General features: G+C 40.8%; 1 protein-coding gene and 1 long non-coding RNA gene across 5 annotated transcripts in view; one reads left to right on the forward strand and one right to left on the reverse strand.

Moving 5' to 3' along the window:
- Positions 1 to 12,364, forward strand: part of ADK (adenosine kinase) — a 417,444-nt gene extending 405,080 nt beyond the window's left edge. For all 4 annotated transcript variants that reach the window (XM_075935762.2, XM_075935764.2, XM_075935763.2 and 1 more), the window contains one exon: positions 11,178 to 12,364. In XM_075935762.2, the coding sequence (XP_075791877.2) occupies positions 11,178 to 11,302 (125 nt within the window). In that variant the 3' untranslated portion in view covers positions 11,303 to 12,364. The remainder of the gene's footprint in view (positions 1 to 11,177) is intronic.
- The window catches only part of LOC142830479 (uncharacterized), a 137,070-nt gene that overhangs the window by 83,630 nt on the left and 32,416 nt on the right, over positions 1 to 21,024 (reverse strand). Inside the window, exon 2 of the long non-coding RNA XR_016350207.1 lies at positions 14,180 to 14,296. This is a non-coding gene — a long non-coding RNA (uncharacterized LOC142830479). The remainder of the gene's footprint in view (positions 1 to 14,179; positions 14,297 to 21,024) is intronic.

Genomic DNA, 21,024 nt, shown 5'->3' on the forward strand with positions numbered 1-21,024 from the left:
TGTATTAGCATCAAATATAAAACACGTAGAAGTTTAATATATTTGAAATATATTAGTTGATTCATATCCTATAGGCCTACTGATAGTGACCAGTATTGTGCCCTAGCACAAAGAGCATTGAATGGATGATCTGTGAGGTACTCTGACTACTATAATTTTCTGTAGTGTATATCACTTCCCCAAGCATTGAAATGCACCCACTTCTTGGGTGGGAAAACATCTAGGGTGAAATCCTGGCACCAGTGAAGTTGATAGAAAAACTCCCATTCGCGTCAGTGAATTTCACCCTGGAGATAACACACCTCACTACACAATATTGAAGCACATGGGCCCCAATTCTGCAAATATTTGTCTGCACATGCTTCGCTTTACTGCGGTGGGTAGTGTCATTGAAATTAGTACAGCTACTCAAAATAGAGAAATTAAGCATTTGTGAAAGTGTTCACAGGATCAGTGCCACAGAGAGTAAAATATTGTGTCTGGTTGAGAAGTGTCTTTTCGTGCTTTCCTACTGTACTTAATAAACATTGTTATTGACACTTAGTCGTAATTGACAGGAGGCTTTTTCCTGGCCGTGTCAATTTTGCATAGCAGTGCTTATTAAACAAAGACAGACATGAAATATAATCCTTTTTGAATTCATTGCATAGAAGCTCTATTAATATAGTGCCGTGGTAGAAAATTTCAGCTCTCAAAAGTCATCCCCCTTGCACAATGGTTTTATTTTGTTTCACTCTGCATGCTTTAATGCCTAGCAGTGCATTTGCAAAGAGCAGTGTGGCTGACTTATGGTTGCTGTGGGAACTATAACTTTGAATTTCCTGGCTTTTGTGCATGTGAAATCTCAACCATAATGTTACATTCATGCAACCTCTTTGCATTTAATTTCCTCGGGCTGATGATAGGAGCATCACCCCTCTAAACAGTGTTAAAAATGGAACAGAGTAGCATTTTACATCCTATATTGTAATGCTTATAACTTTATCTTTTTTACATTAAATGAACCAAATTCATTTCTAGTAATTATTTTTATAGCACGGCCATTTGCCATGGTATCTGGACCCAGGTGCCACGTTTGGGTCATTGAAGCAGATAAAAAGCATCTGAAAATGTTTTGAACTATTAAAAATCTCAAAAATGGTAAAAGAAAACTTTATCCAACTTCCCAGAAACAATTTACTTGTGTGATAAGAAAAAGTCTGAGAAATATTGGCATGGAGAAAAAAAATCAGATATCAGGAAAAGTACTTCAGATGCAAGTGTCCAAGTTTTAATTTAACTAATGCAATGCTCAGACTACCTTTTCAAAGCTTGGAGACTGTGAAATATGTTTCATTATTAACTTATCTTAGTTAAGCAGGGCCAGATCCAAATGTGAACTTCTTCCAAGATCAGCTAAAGCAAAAGATCTGATTGAGCCATCATCATTTTGGACTTATCTATATCCTTCTGTCACACATGTATTAGAAGAGATTGTAGATTCATTTGTTTTTTGCAAATTGCAGGGCATTTTCCCACATCTGTTATTTTTCACCTAAGTGTATGCCTACACTGCATAACTCATGGCAGGGAGTCCTAGAAATCCGGATCTTGACCCGGGCTTCCACTTCAGAACTAAAAACAACTGTGTAGCCATTAGCACTTGGACTGTTAAACCCAGAGAAGGAAATGGATTTCAGAGTCCAAGCTCCAACCCAAATCTGAACCTCTACACAGCGTTTTTAGTACTGTAACCTGAGTCCGAGTCTGCAGATGGAGGCTCTGAGACACACTGCCATGGTTTTAAGTCACAGTGTAGATGTACCCTAAGAGGCCAGATTGACTACTTAGTCTCTATACTGACATCATAAAGCACAGATCCAGCAGAGTCCTCTGATTATGGAGAGGAGGCTGTGTCAATGGAAAATGCTGCACCCTCCCCACCATTCTGGGTTTCATATGGAGCTGTTTCTAATCACAGAGGTGGGTGGTAATCACTAGGCATGTGCAGGGCAGCCAAGATATGAGCTGATTAAGGGGCTCATGCAAAGTTCCTTGAAGTTAATGAAAGGACTCCCATTGACTTCACTGAACTTTGAATGAGGCCATATGTACATCCTTTGAACCACCTTCTGTAGCAGAACTCCTGTAGCATTCCAGCTGCACTATACACTTGCTGGTCCCACAGAACACGCATCAAGATGGGAGATGATGTGGCAACACTGCCTGCCCACATTCAGAATGAATCCCAGTAGGGCACAGACATCCTGGCTAGCACTGAAAAGTATGATTATGCCTCACGCCACCAGCATTAGTGAACTGCTCAGTAAATCTACTGCTGGTATTAATAGTACAAACATGCTTTGCAATTAAAACACTTTGCAAGCATTAACGGATTCCTTGCTGAGATAACAAAGAAGAGGTGGAGTTTAGTCTGTCCTTTGCACTTGTAGACTAGTTTCACAGGTGTTCTTTCCTTGTTCTTTTTGCTTGCAAGCACAGCTATACTCAGCACCTTCATTTCAGCAGGAAATGACTACTAAAGCTGCGTGAAACCACCCCCATTGCTTTATATGCATTCATCTGGTCAATGCAAAGTTGCTTGATTTGTGAGTGTCCGTTCAGAAATGATTGTATAAGCTCAGGCTAAAGAAAATGCACATGCAACTGCATGATCCTTAAAGAAATTGAGTGCACTAAAAATGTGCCCATAAATATAAAGGAACCAAGAGGAGTGGAGACAGCAATAACTGCTACTCTTGAGTGCACACTTGTTTCAACCTTCCTCTGGTGATTAGAAAATAAGAAGCTTTGTAACAAGGTTTTTATATAGTCAGTGAAAAGTAGTTGCCATTTAGTATGTGAAACATTATATAAACAGAGTGAAAATAGACTTCCCAAACCTTTTATTCATGATCTCATGGTTTTGTCATTCTGTGGAAGTAAAAATATTGACATTTACCAGGCTGTTTGTTCCAGCTTTCTGATCTCCTGCAGTTTATTTTTATAACAACCTTATTGATGGGCCTCTTACCCAGCTCTCTAGGTTTAACTGAGTTGAGTCGATTTGTTACCAGGGCTTCAAGTAGCTGTTATAGAACAAGCAAGACATCCTAATAAAGCTGTAAACATGTTTACTCAAACATGGTATTGATTTTACTTGGAGAGGGAGAAGCTAGTGCTTAGCATGGTGTCAGGCTGGATGAATTTAACTGCAGTTTTTCATTGTCATCTGTCATGGTTGTGAAACACTAAGTAAAGCCATGAGAGGATAATTAGAATTGCTAGAAATTTAGCCCCTAAAATCAGTTAATCACTTGGGATTTTGTAGTTTAATTAGTTTTTATTAAAACTTTCCTCTAGTGGTATAATCAGAAAGGCACTTGTAATGTGCTTTCAGCTACAGTGAGAATTCAAGGTTGCCACTTGTTAGATATACGTATTAAACAAATGATTTTGTTGAGAGGGATGAGTGACTTTTTTTTCTTCCACCTGCAATTAGCCTAGGACTGTAGCATAGCTAAAAGTACTGAGCATCCGAATTTAAAAAGGGGGGGGAGGGAGAGAGAGAGAGAGTGTGTGTGTAACAAAATATAAAACTGTATGTATAATGTTTAAGTATATTTAGAGATTGAAAATGGGAAGTAAATAAGCAGTTCAATATGCATCTATTTGGTTTGTCTTACCAATGTAACAATATACCAACACAACCTCCACCAGTATTGGCTGATCTAATGATTGTGCATTGATTGCTTAAGAATTCCCAGAATTTCCAACTCATTCACTTAGGCTACATCTAGACTGCAGCCTTTAGTCCGCAGAGATATGCTAATGAAGCGCTCATTTGTTGCGCTGTCATTTGCATATTCTCTGCTGAGGCTTTTTGCTCAAGAAGTTTTTGTGCAAAAACAAGCAATGTAGACAGGTCCTTTTTGCACAAAAAAAAACCCTTTCCCCGCAAGAATCTGTAAATAATCAATAAGGGTTCTTGAACAAAATGGCTTTTTTGTGCAAAACAGACCTATCTACATTGCTTGTTTTTGCGCAAAAACCTCTTGAGCAAAAAGCCTCGGCAGAGAATATGCAAATGACAGCTCGACAAATGCTAATGAGTACTTCATTAGCATACTCTCTGCTGACAAAAGACTGTGGTCTAGATGTAGCCTCCAGTTAACAGTGGTTTCACAAGTTTCGGTTCCAAGATTAAACCCAGAGTTATTAGAATGAAGGTTAAATTGGAGATGCCAATGTGCACAGTTGCAAGCAGGGGCGGCCTGTGAGTATAGGCCTACTCGGCCGTCGCCTAGGACACTGCCTTCTACGGGGCGCCCAATGATGATGTCACGCCATTGTCACTCCGTTGAGAGCTGTGCAGGCAGGGGCGCCGATCACGCATTCCGCCTGGGGCGCCAGCTGCCGCAGCCTGCCTCAGGCCGCCCCTGGTTGCAACACACTCACTTGGGAATAAAGTTTTGAATTTGAACTAGCTTTACTAACACAATTAGTAAACAAACAAAAGTTGTGAATCAGACTGCAGCAGTAACCAGTATTCACTTTGTTCAGCATCTTGCCATACACACTCACACACAGTTCTTATGGAGAAGTGGGACAGGCAGACAAGCGGTGCCCTAACATGGTTCACAAGGTCCTAACTTATCTGCGAAGTACCAGACAACTCTGATGATCAAGGTCTCACTAGTCTGTGCCACAGTTAGTCTTAGTGTAGTATCTGATGGTAGCAATTAATATTCATGCAAACATTTGGGCTCCTTTGCCAGTTACTAACTTCTGCACCTACATGTTGTTAAGCGTGTACTAATTCTGTACCTTAGCAGTATATTAATAAACTTAAAAACCAACAAATAGCCTTGCAGCACCTTAGAGTCTAATACAAAATATAGATGGTGGTGTGAGCTTTCATGGGCACAAGCTCATGATACTATCTACATTTTTTGTTATTCTCTAAGGTGCTGCGAGACTATTTGTTGGGGTTTAAGTTTGCTGTTGCCTGTTGGTATTTTATACAGACTTTCAGTAGAATTGTTTATTATAAAATTATACCATATGACTGAGTCACTGCTGGTCAACTTACTTACAGGCCTATTTTCTCTTTACTAAATGCTTATGCTAATATCTTACAGGCTTGTGCCTACAGACTTCTTGTATTAGAGCTTTATACACATATCTTACTTCTAGGCTCAAAAATTAACTTTAAGCTTATACTTTAACTTATAGACAACACCTTCAATCAAATTTCTATGTAGAATAGCCAACCATCGTTTGATAGATGGGTCAGGCTTCTGGCTTACCACAATTCTTGGCTGTAGTATCCACCATCTGCCACAAAAATAAAAAAGGAGGAACCACAGCATGTCTAAGTACAGTTGTTCAATGACTATGTTGCAGAAACAGCTGATGCCAATGTCTTTTACAGAATCTAGGTTGGCTGGCTGATCTCTTGGCACCAGCTTTGTTAACCACCTGATCACAATTGACCAGACTGTTGCCACCATAACATTATGCCATGCCAGTAGCACAAAAAGACTTCCAGAAAAACGCAGCAGTTTTAGCTAAAAGTTTGTAAATAGTTTGATGCTAGACTACTGCTTCCTTATAACAACACCTTCCCTAATTGTTTTTGCCATTGCTTGGCCGAATGGCTAATGGAATCATAGAATAGAGGGGGAGAGGGGGGAAGATGTGTGTATTTTGGATTGATTTGGAAGTGGGGAAACATCTGGGAGAATCAGGAGGCAGACAGTTTTTTAAGGGTCATATTGCTCTGGCTTGTTTTATTGCTGGTTTGTTTTCCAGTTGACACATTTGACAACTGCTTTCTTTTTCTACCTTTTTTTATTTAAAGGAGAAAAAATCACTTTGTTTTGGGCATTAAAGGTTTCAGGGTGCAAGGAGGAATAAAATGTGACATGTACTGGTGGGAGAACCCATTTAAAAAATGTTTTCTTATAAGAATGGCACGAGCTCCCTGTTGGAGACTTTAAGCCAATTCTCAGCCAGCATTAGTAATAAACAGTCACTAAAATTAATTGTCAAGTGTACAATTTGAAATGAAATGTTTGGCTTTCAGAATAAGCTGATTTTAAGTGTTGTTAAAACATTACTAAAGCAGATCAGAAACTTTTAAAATCTGTTATTGCTGATATCATTGCACTAACTCTAGACCCTCGTGTAGATGTCAATGGTAACTTTGGAATAAAACATTTTTAAAATACGTTGATTATAAGGACAATTGCTCCAAACATTGTAAATTTAGAACTTCTGTATTGTTGGCCATGGCAAAATTAATTCAGTTTTACTTTGAGGCAGAAGTAAAAACAGCTCCCACTCCCTTGGTCTTTTCAGAGTTGTATTAGTAAATCTGCGAGGGAGTGAACTAGATTGTATTCCTTCATGTGATCATAAAAGCATTGTTTTCTAACTTCCAATCAGTTACCTCCATACAAAATCATTTGCGGCAGTGGGAGTGTGATGTCACAGGTGTCACTAGGGGTATAACTGGCAAACAATATTATGCTGGTTCCACTGAAAGCCTAATTTGGCCTGCAAAACCTTTATATCTGATGATGTGCCAGGAGGAAAGAAACCAACTTGACTTTCATGTTGAGTGTGCAGGGATGTCAGTTAGAAAAACTGTCTTAATCCTTGTAAAACCGAATGCGGACAGTATAGAAATCTTTGAGAGACAGTAAAGATAATATGTGGTGATATCAGAGACACTTTTCAGAGCCAATCTGCATTTTAGCTCCTGGGCAGATATAAGCCCTGCAATTCTCCTTAGGAAATACGACTGGACTGATAAGAGCTGTTGATGTGTTCCCATAACCATTTCCACTGGACAGGTCTTGGTTGTGTTTTATACTCTTGTGGGGGGACAACACCATTTTACTGGACACAATTCCAATAGATGTAATGCATTTGGGCAAGATTGTTACTTGTTCAACGTGGAGGGGGGGAAGTTGGGTGGGAAGTGCCTCTTACTCCCCAGCACGAGCTAACTAGATCACTAAATACAGTACAGGAAGCGCTACGCCCACCTTCCCCCCACACACTCAGAACAGAGGTGGTGGAGTCAGGGCAGGCAAATGAGTGAGGCCTGGATTCTGGTTCCTCCCCTAACACACTGGCCAGCAGAAGTTTGTATTAAAACAAGTGATGTATCCATATGCTTGGACTGTGGGGAAATGCAGTTGAACATCATCTGCAATTAGAAAATAAGTCTAAATAATATTTAGACAAAGCTGTGCTATATTCCCTAAAGCTGATTTGATAGAACATGCAAGGCCAGACTCTCAGGTCTAGGTGAGCTTCTCTTAATTAAGGCATTGTGCCAATTTTGCACTGCGCTGATCATGAGGGCAACCAGGAAACTGGCTCAGCCTCAGTGTTAAGTTAGAATAGCACTAGCGCTCTGACTCAGAATCACAGAAGAATAATGCCGATTAGGGACCAAGAGTAGGTAGTACATAGAGGGTGCAGTGAGGATACAGGCCAAGACTGGAGTCATGCTGGAAGACCCCAGAATGCTGTAATGGCACTTTTGGGGGAACTAATGGCGTTCCAATACTATTGCATGCCGCAAGTGTGTTCTTGCACATCTTTTTCTAGGATTGGCACAGAGAGGTTCCTCACTGTTTGCAGTACAGACGGTTTCACACTGGAGAACCCAAACTCGGAACTGTATTTGAATTTTATTGAATATGCTTAAAAGGCCACTCTGCAGCTAAAACAGTCTGCCTGACTGAGTGCTTTGTTTTTCTACTACACCAAGAGTGCTTTCTGGTGTTTCCCAAGGGTCTACTTTGCTAACTGCCTGTGTTTAGTACGTTCTATACTTTTATGTTTGTGACTTATGTGTTTGTGTTAATACTTGATGCAGTATTACTTCTGATGCCTCTACGTTCTCCACTGTCAATCCTGTAAACATAAGTAATTTTAAAAAGAAACTTTCAAGATTAGATATTGATCTGGGGCAAACTTTCCACAGCAGAGTCTACACATCATACAAGTAGCAGCTGAACCAGGACCTTGCATTTGTGTGAATCAGGAGTAGCTTCACTGACGTCAGTGGATATACCCTGGTCTAAAGCTGAACGGCAGGCAGGCCCTAGAGGTAGTTCATATTAAATTATACTTAATTTCCTAAGACCTTCACATATCTTATTTTCTTAAAGTATTGGCTAGCAACAAAGAACATGATTTTCTTCTTTATGTAAAGCCTTTCCTGGACTTATGCTCTTTGCAAAGCTCAGATTTTGTGTGTGTGTGTTTTTAACGAGGCCTGCACAGTATATCTCTTAGACTTTCTGATCATAGAACGATAGAATACTAAAGGAACCTCGAGAGGTCATCCAGTCCATTCCCCTGCCCTCACAGCAGGACCAAGCACCATCTAAACCATCCCTGACAGATCTCTACCTAACCTGCTTTTAAATGTCACCAATGATGGAGATTCTGCAACCTCCCTAGGCAATTTATTCCACTGCTTAACCACTCTGGCAGTTAGGAAGTTTCCTTAAAAAGCCAGCCCCATGCATAGCAGAGGATGATTTAGAAATGGACATTCTTAATTGCCAAATTTTACATATGGTCACTACTGGCGCTCTAGTTTTAACCATCCATAAATTCGCTGGCAATTTTCCAGGCCATTCAGACATTGTGACTGACATCCCCTGTGCATCCAGGAAAAGTTCCTCTAGGAATTCAATTTAATGCAGTGGGAAGCAGACTATTTTCATCACATTCTTCAGAAGCCCTCTGATTTCTGCCAGACATGCTTTTTGAATTTCAGAACTATTATCCAAACCTTCCTCCTGCTGCTAGTCGGGGGGGTACATCAGCATCAGACTGCCATTGCTGTCAGTGCTCATGGCACAACTCTTCACTTTTTAAGGGTCTCGATTTTTCACCTATGTTTATGGCCTCTGAGTTTGTCAGTGCAGTCATGTCTGCGAAAACGTAGCTAAATTATGGCTCAAGATTCTATGGACCAATTCTGATATTAAAACATATCCAGAATTTGTTATGGCTCTCAGGTTGTCAACCATTTCACCCATTTTTCTAGCATCTCCCACATTCCATTGGAAAATCTGTGGTATTTGACTAGTAGAACCAGTGACTTTAATATAAAAAACCCTGCTTTTCCCCATGTCAGTGAAATTTAGAGATGACACTGAGGATCAGTTCAACCATTTTTCACTGTTGGTTATGACTGGGGGAGGTCAGATGCTACTTAGTCATTGACATTGGTATTGTTCACAGTTCTTGAGATTTTTTGTTGTTCATGTTTTATGTGATTTTTGTGCTACAGATTGAGCTCTAAATTACTAACAGGCATTATTACACAGGAAAGAATGTTTTATTTTGATCTAAAAATAGGGCTGAACATCCCAGGAGTAAATATTTAAAGATGAAATACAGGTTAAATTAAAACAGTCTTCCTTTAGGGCTTTAGAGCATTGCCATAAAATTGTTTTATTTATTTTAATAGTAACCAACCTGAATATAGAAAACAGTGAAACACGTCATTCTCTTTGAACCAGAATTTCTGATATGTCATCAGATGGTAGATTTGAGCTACTTTTAAGAAACGTGATTTGAGACTCTTGCACTGTCACACCAAGAAGCAGCCTGAATGTGAGATAGGGAATTTGAAGGGTGACAGCCTAACAGAACTTGGGCTTTTTTTAAATTCTGGACTTGACTGGCTGAGGGTGACTTTGCTTCTGTGGTTGCATGGAAAAGCGAGAAGCCAACCTAGGAGTCTGAGATGCTTTTTAAAAAAGTTTAAACTACTTGGTAAGAGTAAAAAAAATGTTTACGTTCAATTGCTGGGGGGTTGGTTCTGATTGAATTTATTTCTTCCCATTTCAAGCCAATTTGAACTCTAGTTTTAAAATGCATTTTATGTCCTATCTACAGTAAGTATTGTCTGTTAACCATGGTGTTGCTCTGTGCAGGTGCATATATGGAGATCAAGAACAAGAGTTTCTGAAATGAAGCTGGTATTTTCAAAGGACCTAAAGGAGTTGTTCTAGCTGGTGCCTAGCTCATTTAGACTTCTTTGAAAATCGCCAGCCAAGGAGATTAAAATTAGGTTTCTGAGTCCACATAGAGGCATCTAAATAAGTGGGCCTGATTCTCAAAAATGCTGAATTCCTCCTGCTTTCAGATTTTGTAAGCAATGGTTATGGTATTTTGTAGCCCCAAGTAGCTAGATAAGTGCACTGGTCAATGTTCTGGAAAATGGGGCCACTTATTTCTAACTATCAAGGTGGTTAAGCACTGGAATAAATTGCCTAGGGAGGTTGTGGAATCTCCATCACTGGAGATATTTAAAAGCAGATTAGACAGACACCTGTCAGAGATGATCTCGATGGTGTTTGGTCCTGCCATAAGGGCAGGGAACTGGACTCGATGACCTCACGAGGTCCCTTCCACTTCTAGGATTATTTAGATGTTTAAATTCAGATTTAGAGCTCTACGTAAGGCACCCAGTTTTTAAAACCTGGATTCCTATTTCCCTAATGAATAGGGAACAACAGTTGCTATCTGAATTTTCTGATCAATTAAAAATTTCTCATTCAATTTTGCTTTGAACACCTGCCTCGATGAGTAAAGTTAACGTGTATGCTCTTAAGCAATTTGCTTTCTCATAAGGAACAGACTATACAGGAGTAAGTTGCTGGGTCTGTAAAAGTAGCTGATATGAAAAGCAGGAATTCTCTACAAAATGAATAGTGGTAGAAAAGTGGGTCTGGCCCATGAACGCTCATCACCTATTAAACCATCCTGTTAGTCTTTAAAGTGCTACACAGTCCTGTTTTTTGTTTCAGCTACAAAATGAAGAGTTGCTTCTACATTTTTAAATGACAGTAGAGATACCACCAGTTCCCACTGAAAGAAGAAAGCTAGGAAGTTAGTTTCTCTTTTTTGTTTGAAGTCGCCAATAAAAAAATTGATAGTTATACAATTTGCTTGAAGCCACCAGGTGTAAGCTTTAAATTTTAATAAGTAAGGCCCCAGTTCAGGAAGTTACTCAAATATGAGCCTGAGTAAGTTTAACTTCACTAGCACTGCTAATATGCTTAAAGTTAGGCATATGCTAAGTGGTTTGCCTATCAGGGACTGTGTGATGTACTCAAAAATCTAACTATTTTCTTCATTCTTTTGTTCTGTAGGCTTTCTCTCTCAGCTTGTCTATGACCGAGTGCTGACAGAGTGCATCCGAGGTGGACATTATGCAGCCAGTGTGATCATAAAGCGTTCTGGTTGTACCTTCCCAGAAAAGCCTGACTTCCACTGATGCCAATGAATCAGTGGGATCAAGAGAAACTCTTATGTTTATAGGATTGTTGCCTAAAGTTTCGTATTTCCCCTTCCTCACCCTCCCAATTACCTGCATCAAGGCTTCTGTACTTCTGTTCACTTTACAAAATGTATATTGCTAAGGTATTTTCCTAGTCACGTCACTCTAATTTTAGTCTCACTAGTCTTAATTTAGGGATTACAAGTGGTAAGTGAAGTTTATTCTCTCATCAACCTGGACAAGTTGTATTATGTACACAGTTTATATGAGAAGTCTCATGTAGCTATCACAGCTGATTCACTCTGTTAAAACATTTCTATATAGAAACCTCGTTTGTGTTTCACCATGGTCAAATCCTGCTCTTCTTATTCATGTGTAAAATCAGCAGGTCTGACCTTCTCACAATGGTGTAAATCAATAATCACTCCTCCTAAGCCAAGGGTTGTATTCCAGTGTTAAAAGCAGTGTAAGTTTGAAGAGACTCAGCCCCAAGCGATCTAGTAGTATAACAGGCAAGATCTGGCTTGGTGGGCTTAGTCATGCTCCTAATTAAGTTGATGGTTTTGCCAGCAATTCAAAGGCCTCATCCAAAGTCCACTGAAGTTAAGAATTTTTCCTTGATGGCTGTGGGTTTGGGTTAGGCACGATTTTCAAGCAGGATTTGACCCTTAATTTTTGTCAATTCATGTGCATCTATCAGACTGGCCAGTAAAATACGCAGTCTCCGTGTTTTTTGAAGTAGAGACATGATCTCACAATAGGCTCTAGCTGTACATTTTATATCTGTCTCCTCAGTATAAGCTTTTAAGGCTGTATTTAATGAAGATAAATACACAGTGAAAATGAGGTACAGAAATATTTATGCAGGATGTCTTGTCAGGATATGCCAAAAGGAATCTCTTAAACGCACACTTTTAAACTTGTAATTTACTTTGGATAATTAAACAATATGCCGGATTTTATTTGTATTACTGTATTCAAAAGAGACTGTCTGACACTTGTATTCATTACTTTGCTATATAATTTGATACTGATGAATAAAAAATTGTCATACAGTAATTCCTGAGCTTTTTGTTGCAAGAGCGCAGTGTGTGTCCCATCCCACCCCGACAGAAACCTTTTTCAGCTAGAGGCCAGGAAGCAGGTGTTCAACCCACATTATATGATGGAGCTTGAGATTTTATTTGCAACTTTAAGTGTCCAGGCAGGCAGTGGGTTCAGTCTCAGGAATGTGCTCAGCATTAAGGAAGGAAGGAAGGAAGTGGTTGTGCATTTTCTCAGAGTAGTGTTCATACCACAGCAGAGATGAGAAGTTAGTAGCTAAGGTTCAGTGAACTGCCAAAGGCATCCAACAGTTGGAGTCTTGCATTCTCCTGAGCCCAGAAACTATTCCCTGCTAGCACATGCGAGGTTGCTACATATCCCAAAGGGAGCGGAGAGGAGGCAAGACCTGGATCCTGCACATGGACCAACAGAGCTGGCTGGCTGCTGAGCGCAAGCTGAACCTTCAAAAGAGGTGATACAGAGGGCACTTCTACCTACACATCGAGGAGATGCAGGAGGCACAGTATTTCGGAAAGCGCCCTCTACAGTCATGTGACTCCACCAACCCGCATGAGCTGGAGCTAAATGAGCACAGTCTATCTGTAAAGGATGAAGTGAGGGTTGAGAAATGGATAGGGTACAGTGCAGGTGCTCTCTGCATTTCAGTTACTACAGCTATGTGCATTTATAGTAGGCACCTGACTTCACAGGATCACTCTTCCACTGTTAAAGCAGATTTCACACCTAGGGCATATTGATATATGGTGCTATTCCTCGAGAATGCCAGGAAGGGGGACACAGTCCAGGATAAAAGTTCCTTGTTGCTATATAGCTTAACACAGGTATCCTCTTGTAAGTATGAATTTGGCTGGGAGTTGGGAATATACCAGAGTTCTAATAGTTAAATCTGACCTTGCTGTTACTCAGCGCTCAGTGACATATTCCATTCCCTTTTGTAACACCTTCATTCCATGTTATCCCTGTTCCACCCCAAGAGTTGAGTCACTTACATGAACAGGATTTACAATGGATATACTCCCCATTTCATATTAATTACATTCAGTTTCAATTCTGTTTCCATGGTGAAAGAGGTCTGGTCTATTAAGATCCACAGGATATGGAATATTTTTTACATTTTATATATTAAGAGTTGCTTCGTTTTTGTACAAAGCGCAGAGGAAGTAGAATCTTGGGCTGTATTCCTAGTTCACTGAGATACCATGAAAGTTTGGGCTGCTGATTGGCTCTTTGTGTCACTATAGCTCAAGGGTGCATCTATACCACACCCATAGCTCAAAATAAGCTATGTAATTTGAGCTATCCAAATTGTGTAGCTTATTCTGAGTCAATTTTGAAATAGCTTATTTCGTTATTCGGCACAGTCTCCATAGAGCCAAGCTTCAAAATAACCCGCTATTCCAAAATGTCCCTTACTCCTCGTGGAACAAAATGTCCCTTACTCCTCGTGGTTTACAGGGATGTCGGAATAGCGAGCCTGTTATATTTCGAAGTGACAGGCTTGCTCAAAAGACGTGGGATAGCTATTTCAGTATACCAGAAGTATCCTGAAATAGCTCCGCAGTGTAGACATGGCCCAAGACACTAGCTTGAGGAGTAAGCCAACAACACAATTTGATGAAGGGCATCAAAATCTGACCCAATATGTTTAGCCATTCCTTAGTTCCTCGGTATGTCTAGATGGAAATCCTAGGACAATGCATGAATACTTAGAAATAGCTTGCCAAGGTATACTAAATAAATTCCCACGGTGCTGTCAGCTGATTTCCTTCAGAATTCCTTTCAGCATCTGTGCTTTGTTTTTTTGCTTACCTCTGCTAGAAGATGTGTGTCCATATAATGGTCACTGGTGCCATCCCTGGCCTGCCTCCATACGTATTTTTTTTCTTTTCGTCCGCTACTAACCACCTCTGTGTAAGAATGGACTTCCTGAAAAACATGCCATCAAAGATTTGTCAACCTCTGACATGTGCAATTGAAATCTCAGCTCTGCCAGATGAATTCAGGTGAGTTTGACTCTGAATCGGAACTGTAATTCAAAGCCAGCATCCTCAGATCAGGGCAGTGTCAGGAGGGGACTGCTTTGAAACTCACCACTTACTAATCAATAGCCCCAGAGTGAAATGCCCGTTGACAGTAGTAAGGGTTTAACTAGACCAGGGAATAATTTAACCTAAGATTACACACGTTGGGCTTCATCTTAAACCATTGAAGTCAATGGGAGTTATGCCACTGATCTCAATGGCCCATTATTCAGAGAGGCGCAGCATCATCCAGCTAGTCCAGTGGTTTGGGAACAGGACTAGGAATGAGGCTACCTGGTTCCTGTTCCCATCTCTGCTATTGATTCACTGGGTGACCTTGGACACGTCGCTTCGCCACTTTATACTCCAGTATCCCTTATCCATAAAGGGACATATTGAGCTCAATGTACGAAAATAGTACACCCTTGAGTACAATAGTACTGGCAACATCACTCATTGTGTCGTTTCCCTTGACTTCCCTTTTATCGTTCTAATGGCCTTTTCTTGTAGGAGCTATTTGACCCATATATTTTAGAGAAAGGATAGTGCTAATTTTTACTCCTTGTTTTGGGGGAATGTGGGAAGAGACGAAAAAAAAGCTTCATCTTCAAATATCCTAGCTGGAAATTACTATAGAAATACAAGCTATTGAAATGTGACAAGTTTGGGAACAATGTTTAATTTAGAATGTCTTAGGCACAGTTTTAGCAGAGAAATGTTAATTAAAAGTGTGATGACATATTGGGGATTTAAAGGAAATCATCCAGCAAAGGATTTATAGCAATCAGAGAGCCTGAGTATTAGGATTATGGATTCTTGTGCTGTTCCTTTTCAGTGGTCATGTGATTGGCCTGTTGTTAAATATAGCTCCTGTGTAGTGAATTGAGACAGGCATGGGAAAGGTAGGAATACTTCCCTTTACCCAAACAGATGTCAGAGGTGTTGGAGATTATACAATTCATTAGTCTTAACAAAAGATCAAAGGGAAAGAGTATCTTAATTTGGGCCTGACTGCTACTGTCTATGCGTTTTACAGATTAAATGGAAAATGAACATGTGAAGTGATAACTATATGTATTAAGCCATGAGCCTATTGTTTTCTCTCTCTCTCTAACTCACTGTGCACTTCCTGACGATAATTCTCACACTTAAGACCTTTTGAGAGAGTTATTTCTATTGTGACTAGTTCAGTAACCAAATTGCTCAGAATTTAGTTAGTGTCTAAGCATCTTCTTCTTGGACTAATCCCCCTGCAAGGGCTTCTCTGAGCACTACTGTTAGTCTAAAAAGAATAATAACTGGCTTCTATGGCAAACATCATTCATGTTATGCTTTAAATGTTTCCTGCAGAGGCCAATCTAAATCCTGCTTTGTAAATGCAGGCCTTTGGGTGCCCTGTGTGTAATATCTTTGTAAAAAGTTTGGAACAAAAATGACAGTTAAAAAATGCTGAAAACCTGTGTTTAAAACAAAGCTGCACCCTCTAACTCTGAGGGCCACAGAAAGTGGGCAGCGGTATGCAACTAAAACCAAGCTCACCAACAGAGACAATTCTGTGTTAACAACAGTGAATGGGACACAGACCCTGTTCCTATTGGAAGCGCAAGGCAGTATTGCATGTCAGGGAGGTCAGAGGTGCAGGAGATGTATTCTCTTACCAAGACGTGTAATAACCAGGCTCATTACAAAATGAAAATGAAATAAACATGCTTTTAAAAAGCATCACGTATTTTGTGTCCTACTTTTGTCAGGTCTCACCAGAGTTGGCATAAAGGGAAAGATTTTGTTTGTGTAACAGGCTAATAACAGGATGGGAAGAGAGATGGACAGACAGAGCTAACTAGCAGTAAGGTGGGCTTCCTTGCAGTGCGGTTAGAGCATGGGATTTCTGTGTGCTGAGACGAAGTACAGCCCTACTGCACAGTTCAAATATTTAATGCTGCTCTAACTATTTCTTGCTTATTGGAGTGCGACAGTTAATAGCCATCAGCTGCCCAACCCAATGAACAGTTGAGTTTCCCAAAAAGAAAATGAAAAGTTAAAAATAAACCAAGTCAAACCAGACTCCTACAAATCAGAAACATGCAATAGCTTAGCAGGCAAATTATCTCCAAAGTTCAGCCTGGTGTCGACCTGATGTGCCCTTCAAATCAGAGGGCTGGAGTTGATCATGCTGGGCTCCCATTCCCAGGTTTGCCCTGGATTGCAGTAGGGATGTGATAATATAGTCCTATTATAGGTTAATGCTGTCGACTACATGCATTTCCCCCTAGTCTCTCCCAGTAAATTTTTTAGCAGGGTGGCCAGCAGCCTGGCTCAGTCCTGCTTCACGCCGGGTCTAGAACCTGCCCCTGCTACGGCTCTGCATTTAAAGTGTATTAGGAGCCAGGTAGGCAGGCAGCCTGGCTCAGTTCCGGCTCTCACCAGGTTCAGGAGCTCAGATCCCACCTGGACAGGGGTTGCTGCCACCCCATGCTGCCTCTCTCTCAGAGACAGCAGCACCGACTGACAGGCAGCCAGTACAGAAGGGGAGGTGTTTTTTAAACTGGGTCCCGTCTGACACCCTTCACTGCTACCTCTGATACAATGGCAGGGGGCTCCTTGGGAGTGGGGATGGAGCACGCTGGCTGCCGGCCTTGCCCCCAGGGACTATAGAATAGTCGACTAGCTGATAAAAATTCATGAAGTTACTTGACTATTCAATTAACCGATATTTAACATCCCTAGATTGCAGTGCAGACTTTGGCAAAATGCTTCATCACTCTGTGTTTCAGTTTCCCTATCTGTAAAAGTGGGAAAGGAAACAACTATTTACCTGTCTATGAAGCATTTTAAGATCTTCTGATCAAAGGCTGTAAAGAAACAGCATCTAGAATATACTTCTAAACACCCCAAGTGATTGGTGAAGTATAATGCATAGCTATAGGGAAGTGTCACTAGATGAAGTAAGTTTAAAAGACCAAATTCTGCACTGACTTAGCCCTGCTCCCCATGAAATCAGGGTATAATTTTTCCAAAAAGGTGATGTCTGGCTGCGGTGCTTAAAGGGACAAAGTTTGAAAAAAAGCACACTTCACTATGAACAGTATTTTACCAGCTGTTGTTACAAGTAATATGGAATTTTATGAAAAAAGATTGATATTTTGAAGATATTACTTTGTGCATTTACAGCACATGGTGGAAAGTGAATGTCACTGTTTTTCCCATATGGTAGCTTAGTTTTCCCTTTGCTTTTTATGGATTTTCACACAGCAGCAGTGGAGACAGAAATATTAAAAAATAAGTAAATAAATGCACCTGTAAACCCACAAGCATTGGCAGAAGAACTCAGTGGCAGGGCTAATGCCTTCTCTGAAATCTGTTTTTTAAATTAATTGGATTAGAAATTGAGAGTGGCTCTTTTCAAAGCCTGTTTTGTTGTTAACATGCCCACTGGAGAATGCACCAAACTCTCTCGTCTTTCCCTAAGCTATCACTTAGGCAGCTATTACAATGCCACTACCTAACTTTATTTCCGCTAAGCAGGCCCCTCTAACTGGATATACTTTATAGAGGATGTTTTCTCACAATTCACAGTGGCTTTCCCAGACATGAAGACTATAGGAATCTCAGCTGGTGGCTCAAGAGAATATAAATGGAATGACCAATACAAGGGCAATAGGGAAGTGTGGGGTAGAACTTCAAGGGCACCGTCTATCTGTGGGATTATTCCAGATGGAATTACAGTAGAAGGAAGAACAGCAAAATAAAGACAATGCACTTCAAGAAGGCAGACTTCAGTAAACTCAGGGAGCTGGTAAGTAGAGTCCCATGGGAGCAAGACTAAAAAGAAAAACAACTGCAGCTGGCAGTTTTCAAAGGGACATTATTAAGGACACGAGCATATTATTCTGCTACATAGAAAGGATCAGAAGTATGGCAAGAGACCATCCTGGCTTAAGCAGATCTTGGAGGATCTAAAAATCGAGGAGTCCTATAAAAAGTGGAAACTAGAGCAAAGTACAAAGGATGAATATAACCACCACAAATCTGTGGAGGCAAAATTAGAAAAGCGAAGGCACAGAAATAGTTCAATCTAGCTAGAGCCATAAAAGGTAACAAGAAAACATTCTACAAATATATTAGAAGCAAGAGGAAGACAAAGAACAGGGTAGGCCCAGTGCTCAATGGAGAGAGGAAAAGCAATAACAGAAAATGTGAAAATGGCAGAGGTGCTTAATGATGTCTGTGTGTCAGTTTTCACCAAGAAGGTTGGTGATGATTGATTGCCTACAATAGTGAAAAGGAGGTAGGTATAAAAAATAGAACAAGTTAAAAACCACTTAGAAAAGTTAGACGTCTTCAAGTCACTAGGGCCTGATGAAGTGCACCCCAGAATACTCAAGGAGCTGATTGAGGAGGTATGAGAGTCATTAACCATCATCTTTGAAAAGTCGTGGAAAATGGGTGAGATTCCAGACGACTGGCTAAGGGCAATTATAGTGCCATCTATCAAAATGGAAATTAGGACAACCCAGGAAACTACAGACCAGTCAGCTTAACTTCTGTACCAGGAAAAATAATGGAGCAAATTATTAAGGAATCCATCTGGAAGATAATAAGGTGGTAGGTAACAGGAAGCATGGATTTGTCAAAACCAAGTCAAACCAACCCAATAGCTTTCTTTGATAGGATAACAAGCCTTAAGGATAAGGGGGACGTGGTAAACATGGTATACCTAGACTTTAGTAAACATTTGATAGTCTCACGTGACCTTATCAATAAACTAAGGAAATACAGTGTAGATGGGACTACTATAAAGTGCATGCATAACTGGTTGGATAACCAGTCTAAGAGCAGTTCTATTAGAAGGGCATAAATAACAAGTGGGGTTCTGCAGGGATCAGTATGGGGACTGATTCTGTTCAATATCTTCATCAATGATTTAGATAATAGCATGGAGAGTACATTTATTACGTTTGTGGATGATACCAAGCTGGGGAGGGGTTGCAAGTGCTTTGGACAATACAGTTATAATACAAAATGATCTGGACAAATTGGATAAATGGTCTTTGGTAAATAGGATGAAGTTCAAGAAGACAAATTCAAAGTACTCTACTTAAGGAGGAATAATGAGTTTCACACATACAAAATGGGAAGTGACTGTCTAGGAAGGAGCACTGCAGAAAGGGATTTGGGGGTCCATAGTGGACGACAAGCTAAATATGAATTTTTAAAAAAGGAAACATCATTCTTGGATGGATTAACAGCAGTGTTGTAAGCAAGACATGAGAAGTCATTCTTCCGCTCTTCTCTCCACTGATTAGGCCTCAGTTGGAGTATTGTGTGCAGTTCTGGGCACCACACTTCAAGAAAGATGTGAAGAAATTGGAGAAAGTCCAAAGAAGAGCAATAAAAATGATTAAAGGTCTAGAAAACAAGAACTATGAGCCAAGACTAAAAGAATTGGGTTTGTTTAGTTTAGAAAAGACGACAGAGGGGACATGATAGCAGTTTTCAAATACCTAAAAAGTTGGTACAAGGAGTAGAGAGAAAAATTAATCTCCTTAAACATCTGATGATAGGACAAAAAGTGATGGGCTTAAATTGCAGCAAGAGAGGGTTAGGTCGGACATTAGGAAAAACTTCTTAACTTGCAGGGTGGTTGAGCACTGGAATAAATTGCCCAGGAGTGTTGTGAAATCTCCATCAATGGAGATATTTAAGATCAGGAATGATCTAGATCAGGGCTACTCAACTTTGGAAGCTCCAGGGGCCACAATGATACAGCACATGCTCAGGGCTGCAACTTAAGTGTGGCTGCATATACATGCAAATAGCTTCTGGGGCTCCCAGAACTTCCTCCATGGAGGCTAGAAATGCTGACACGCTACACTCGTCTGTTCCAGCTAGCCTGTCTGCTTGTGTCTTTCAATGCTTACCCCACCCGGGAGACACCTCGCCATTGTGGAGCGTGTTCCTAGTGGAGGCCATGTTCAAAGGATCCCACCCGCGGGCTGTGTGCTGAGCCCTGCGTAAACCCAAACCGCACCACAGGCCGCAAACAAATAGGCCATGGGCCACATGCAGCCCACAGGCCACATGTTGAGTAGCTCTGATCTAGACGGTGCTTGGTCCTGCCATGAGGACGGGGGACTGGACTTGATGACCTCTCAAGGTCCGTTCCTGTTCTAGTATTCCATGATTTTATAAATTGCATGGTTTGAAAATGTAACTTATAGTCACTATGCTGGGCCAGGGAATCACAGGGGTGCTTGCTCTGTAAAGTGCTAACTTTGGGGGGGGGGGGAGTAGTGTAAAACCCAAGGTGTGGCTTAGAAGGGTCTCGGAAGCAGCCAGTTTCAGCTGCTGTCCTGCAGGTTACTGACAAACTTGTTCATCTTTTGTTGGTGGTGAACGTAAGTGAACAACGATTTCATGTCCTCTACCAAGGCAGGCAGAGTGCTCCATGGGTGCTCAAGGGCTCCAGCAGCCACAGGGGGAAATTGGTGGGTGCCGAGCAACCACCGGCAGCCCCACATCAGCTACTCCCACCGTGCATGGATCAGCACTTCCCCCTTCCTCAGCTATTTCATGGCATTTGGGAGACTCAGAGGGGAGGGAAGGGGAAGGAGCAAGAACGTGGCTCTCAGC

Source organism: Pelodiscus sinensis, chromosome 8 (genome assembly GCF_052426305.1).
Source record: "Pelodiscus sinensis isolate ZL-2025 chromosome 8, ASM5242630v1, whole genome shotgun sequence".
NCBI lineage: Eukaryota > Metazoa > Chordata > Testudines > Trionychidae > Pelodiscus > Pelodiscus sinensis.